Consider the following 6,011-nt stretch of genomic DNA (forward strand, 5'->3'; position numbering starts at 1 on the left):
ACAAATACAAATATCCTTAGCAAGCAAAAATCCCAATTCAGATTTAATTATTTCCACTTTTTTTCGACATCTCACTATCTCGATCATCCAGGCCCAGTAGAGGCCAGCCCTGTGTAAAGTGAATCATGAATGTTACTCATCTATGGAATACAGCATTCCAAGCATGCTTTGAATGTCAAAACTCACATGGTCTACCATGGAGGCCTCAGCCTATCCTCGTTAAGAACAATTAATGGAAATCCATTCCCTCTTAAGAATCAACTACTTCTAGGTCATAAGTTTTTGACGGCCTTCCTGTATCAACAGGCGGCCTTATCTGCTTTTGCACAAGAGTGATACATGCAACCCTCTCAGAGCTTTTAAGAATGATCACACACACACAAACACGCTCCTGCACATTATCATATTGCAACCACAGTAGGAAAATAGTAGATGCAATTACGTTAAGAATCAAACACACCAGATTACAAAAATGGCTCTGACTCGTACTTTCATCTCTGCCTTGAAAATCACTGCAGGTTACAAATCAGACGGCGAAGCAAAGCACCGCTACTAACCACTCTATATGAAAGAACATAGCACTATAAACATAAATATAATAAACCTTGATGCCAGTAGCCAACTTTACAGAGTATGCATCAGTATCTTGATCGGCTTCTTACCCTGTGACGTTAAGCCTCTCATTAGTCAGCAAGTTGATTTATATCAAGTGAAAGAATGAGAAAATTAACACAATTATTACCTTGGTGAGCGGGAATAAGAGTGTGAGCGGGAGCGGTTGCGTGTTCGGGACTGGGATGGAGAGCGGGAACGGGAATGATATCTTCGAGAGCTCCTACTTCTACTTGGACTTCTACTGGACCTGTATCTTCTGCAGAAATACATATCATTGGACAAACAGAAAAATACAAATTCATATTAAAACAATGTTCTGATCCACAGCAAAGAACACAAAAGGAATACATTTGATCATTACATCATAACATGGCTGATTTCACCTTGTATAAACTGACACAACTATCTCCATCACCTCTAACAAATATCAATTTTGTAGTCTAAACTGATATTGAACATCCTTTTACAGATTGTCACAATATGAACACTAAACTGATATTGACTAGCCTCGAAGAAGGGGAAAAAAATAATGAAAGCAAAAAAAAAATTGATGTAAAAGTGTTGCAGACAATGCAGAAAAAACAATAACAGTCGAGTCCTGAGTGTTAAACCAATGTCAAACAGTGATCAGCCGACATAAAGGAAAGCAAAACTCGTGGATTTACAAGATATGTTCCTGCAATGAGACAAATTCTTTCTTTTTAAAAATACACACGATAGATCATTCCCACTCAACATCTCAAACAATCACAAAGATGAATAAACATGTATAAGATGCTACTCAAATTCCTTGAAATAAAGCATGGTAAATACCTTGGCGGAGAACGACTCCTGCTATGGCTGCGACGTCTATATCGACTCAATTGATTTGTTTCTGCAAGTTTCTCTTGCCTATGGCGCTCCTGCTCTCGTTTCTTGGCCATTTCAGTAGCTGTATCTTTTTTGACTGCAGATGAGCCATAAAAAAGAAAAAAGACTCATAACAGTTAGAAAGTGCAAGGAACCTGTTCCCCTTCCTAAAATCAAAATTCCCACGCCACGTCAAACAAAGGATAATAAAAATATCAAGTTTCTTAAGCAAAAGCCATCCATTATCAATGGATATCAGAGAAACGTTAAGCTGCACAGCTATAAATACATATAATTTCGGTCATACTTTGTTTGTTTAGCTGCTTGCTCATTATCCTTTTGAGTCTCTCCTGAGGAGTTTCTTTTTTCTCTCCTTGTTGCTGCTTCAAAGGACCCCCAGAAGTACTTGCCTTCGCTAATTTTGCTAATCCAGATGATGCGCTGTTCAAAGGAGAAAATATGAAAATTGAATCAGAAACAAAAAATCATAAATTCATGGAGCAAAGTAGATGGCCAGGAAAAGAAGCACGAGCATATATTCGAAGGAAACCATCTAAACATCATGTCCATTAAGTTACATATAGCAGCTAAAATTCAAGAGCATCATGAATATCAGTCCATGCACAATACCTTACTACTGGTTTTGATACTTTTGTGCTTTTATCATTATCAGGGGATACACCAGATGCAGGATCAATATGCAATGCCTCAAGTATGTGACCAGATGACGGCCTGCGGGATATCACAAGCATTAGACATACCATATTTCAATAGTTGTGTGAAACTTGGAAGCAATTAGATTAAGCCTGTTCCAGGGTAGATAAGAGCTTCAGAAGGAAGCCTCCTTTCCACTCCATCTTGTCAGTTAGGAAGATAACCCTAGAGTGATATATTCTAAACCACAAATGTTTGCTTCAGGTAACAAAATGGGTAAGCTGCAGCACAGTAAAGACTGTCCAATCTATCTTTGCAAGAATTAAAGGTCAAGTGCTCCGACCGGTTCAGCAAATCAGCCTGTGATGGAGGAGATGGTGGTGGAGAATATCCTCCAAGCTTTGGCTCATCCCTGTCACAAGAGCCTCCAAATTCAGTGATGTACTCTATTTTAGGAGTCCTTGATTTACTATGGTGAATTTCATCAAGATGCCCTCCACGAGTATAACGCCTAGAATGTGATGGTGAATATGAGCGTGATTTGGATCTCGATCTGTAAATGCAGAGCAATGAAAAGCACCATTAACATAACATAAAGGAAATTCCAAATGACAGTCTCTGAAAGACCAGATATACCTTCTGGAGCGAGAATAAGCTTCATAAGTTGGACTTCGTCTAGATTCACTGTACAGTAAAGGAAAGCATCATTATCATAACACAATAAAATGGAAGTAGTGTTGTCTTCAAATAGAACGATTTCTTATAGTTTTGAGAAAGCAGAAGTTTGTGTTTTCTACCGGTAGGGATCATGATGCAGCACTCTTGTTCCTGTTAGTCTAGCAACTTCTCTCTCTCTTTCCCTTTCTATCTGAGAAGCTTTCCTTCTTTCCTTGCGGCTCATTTTCCTCTGAAATTAGTAGTTTATACAAATGAACATGTAGTAATTGGATTATTGTTACAAGGAAACAAGAGGAAATTCCAAATGACAGTCTTGCCAAACTTACAATTGTAGGATCGCCTTTGATAACTTCCTTCTGTCTTTTCTCTTCTTCTTTTGCCTTTTTATCCATGTAAACAAGCCAGCCATACCTTTTCACTCCAAATTCTTTTGCTATTGTTTCCATTCCTTCATCATTGCTGTCATCGCTATTAAAATCTTCATCATCATCATCATCTTCATCTTCACTTTCACTGTCATCACCATCTGAAAAATGTGTTTCCTCTTTTCCATCCCCATCATAAGAAAACCCGACTTGGGAATAAGGACCTTTGCTAGCGGAAGGTTGTGTCTGAGAATTACTGCATTTATGTGTAAAAACAATTGTAACTAGAGAAGAACACAAATGGCCAAAGCTATGCATTAAAAGGTACACCAAAGAGTTGGACAAAGCCAGATCATCACTAACATAGAACCGTAACAAATTACCAAAAGCTTTAATAAAGTAAAAAGCAAAACAAAAATGATGCATAATAGTAAAATTAAAATAGCAAAGATACAAAATTTCTGGGTCAATGAAGAAAACTCTCATTTCTTGTAGTAATCAAATCAACTCGAGTTTTTCACAACATATAGCCCAACAAATAAAAATGGGAGTCACCTCTGAAATCTGATCAAGGAAACAATTTTGGTACCCTGTTCATGGCCTCCACTAACAGAAAAACATATTTTATCAACAATGTAGCAATTTCAAATATATTAAAGAAACACACAGCTAAGAGGTCTTAACATGCTCAGCATATCACTGACAAATCAAAAACAACTATGTTGTCCCTAAGTGCAGAGCACCCCGTTTGTGCTAAATAGTCATTTCCCAGTTTAGCGAGAGAAAAAAAATGCTATTAATGTGCTCTCAATTCAAAGATGTGGGAGAAAATGGTTGAGCAAAAAATGAAAATTTACCATTATAGGAATTAGCTTCAAGAAGATTCCTTGGAGACAAGTGAAATGAAAGTCTTACATCAATGTATACACATTCATTTGAAATTAATCACAATAAAGAGACATTTTTCCAGCACATCTAAAGCATGCAAAAATTATCTAAAGCATGCTCTCATGAGTATTTGTCTAAACAAGTTATGCCAAGCATGTTTGTTAAGATTATTTTTAGTTATAGCCTGATGAGGAGTGAAAGAGAACTTAATTCACCAAAACACTTGCTACAATTAGTGTGCTAACTCATGGAGAGGAAGATGAACCTGTCTGAAGCAAATGGAGTGGTAAACTTTGCCTCAAGCTCTTGATACACGTGCTGCAAACCCTCATCATCAGTAACTGTTAACATGTAAGTGCAAAGTCTCTCTCCATTAGTAATTGTCAGCACACAATTTAAGTTGTGGAACTGATTTTGAAACAAGGACACTCTAATCAACACCATAAAGGTGGATAGCCTTGGTCTTTATGGGTTTTTTTTTTTAAAAAAAATGGAAGGCAATGTATGAAAAAAAATTCATGAAACAAGAATTGTATACATAATCATCAAAAAATTAAAAAAAAAGTACCGACATCCTCTACGTCGATGCTTAATTAAATCCCGATAACGCTCAAAATTAACAAACTCTTCAAGTTCTTCTTCTTCTTCTGATTTCTGAAGGGCCCGTCGGGTCCCAGACTCCCGTATAAAATCAAGTAAAGCACGGCCATCAAATCTGTCAAGTAACAAAAAAACCACGGATGCATCATTCACAAATGTTAAGACAAGCAATGAATCTACAGAAAAATAAAAGAACATAAGGCATAAAAACAGAGATAGAGAGTTCACCTGTCAATAAGAACATCCTGTTTTCCATTCCAAGGTATCCTGAGAATTTAAAAGATTAGTTCAAATCAAACAATGTCACTCAATGCAAGAATAAGATAAAAACAGCAACAACTCAGTCAGAAATGTAATTTTACGCATCAAAATTCAATCAACCATTGGTTTAAAAACGAGCTCTAAGCTATCCATCAAGCTCACTTCTTTTTTTCAAATTTCACATTAATTTTTCAAACACAACATTATGCATTTAAAAAATTTAAATAAAATATTTTTAATTGAAAACAGGATTCGTTATGATCAATTAATGGTTACAACGAAATTACCAAAAAAGGGCCAAATTACAACATTTTTTTTTACATAAAAAAAGTAACATACAGGCCTTGCTGGTCATGTGTGGCTTGATAGAGACCATCGTCACGATACATGCGAGATCGATTGCCGATGAGTTGAATGGATTGCATTGGATCGCCTCTTCTCTTGGCCAAAAAGACGGCTCGTCGTTGTGCTCTCTTTCGAGCTGCGTCCATCATGTCGTGTACTTTCTTCTCTGATCTTCTTGCTTCGTGCCACATCTTTCAGTATCTGAAGGAACTGGAATTCCTTTAATCTGAACTCGAACTCAAACCCTAACCCTAATTTCACTGAATTTAGTTAGAGCTCCGGCGATCTTAAACACGACGAATTTGATGTTAAGGTCTTTTTATTTTGTCTTACCGTGAGTGGCTTGGAGTTGTCTATGGAGGGGTTTATGTTAGATCTAGACCGTTGATGGGGTTCTTGGGAATCTAAATTAAGGGTCTCTCTGAAATTGGTCCATAGTTATGTATTAGTCCCTATATTTAAACATAGTACACAATTAGTCCTTTACAAATACTACACAATTAGTCCTTGTAGTTATTGTAACTAACTATGTAATGTTTTGTATTTCAAGCCCGCTTGTAACTCAATCCTTTTGTCAATTCTATGTTCTTATCAATTTTTTTTTTTTTCAATTCTCGAAAAAAGAATTATTAAATGAGGGGTGGTCAATAGTATTCTATTTAAAAGACTACTTAATTATTTTAGCAATACAAAGACTAATTAATTATTTAAATAAACTACAGGAACTAAATTGTAATATTAATTTTTTACTTGAGC

At 36.4% G+C, this 6,011-nt stretch overlaps 1 protein-coding gene across 2 annotated transcripts; it reads right to left on the reverse strand.

The window, feature by feature from the left end:
• Nucleotides 1–406: 406 nt before the first annotated feature.
• LOC105138972 (CLK4-associating serine/arginine rich protein-like) lies at nt 407–5,610 on the reverse strand. 2 transcript variants are annotated; one of them, XM_011045242.1, is made up of 13 exons: nt 5,250–5,610; nt 4,878–4,916; nt 4,622–4,764; nt 4,315–4,390; nt 3,123–3,417; nt 2,916–3,025; nt 2,755–2,802; nt 2,462–2,671; nt 2,095–2,196; nt 1,772–1,905; nt 1,429–1,561; nt 743–862; nt 407–663 (listed from the first exon to the last, which is right to left on the reverse strand). In XM_011045242.1, exons 1-13 carry the CDS (start codon nt 5,444–5,446, stop codon nt 639–641), a joined length of 1,632 nt encoding a protein of 543 aa, XP_011043544.1. In that variant the 5' UTR covers nt 5,447–5,610; the 3' UTR covers nt 407–638. The 2 variants fall into 2 exon arrangements, with proteins under 2 accessions (XP_011043544.1, XP_011043541.1); XM_011045239.1 differs by having other exon boundaries at nt 743–871; nt 5,250–5,608.
• Between the last annotated feature and the right edge of the window lie 401 nt (nt 5,611–6,011).

This window comes from Populus euphratica, unplaced genomic scaffold (genome assembly GCF_000495115.2).
Source record: "Populus euphratica unplaced genomic scaffold, PopEup_1.0 scaffold188.1, whole genome shotgun sequence".
In the NCBI taxonomy this organism is placed as follows: domain Eukaryota; kingdom Viridiplantae; phylum Streptophyta; class Magnoliopsida; order Malpighiales; family Salicaceae; genus Populus; species Populus euphratica.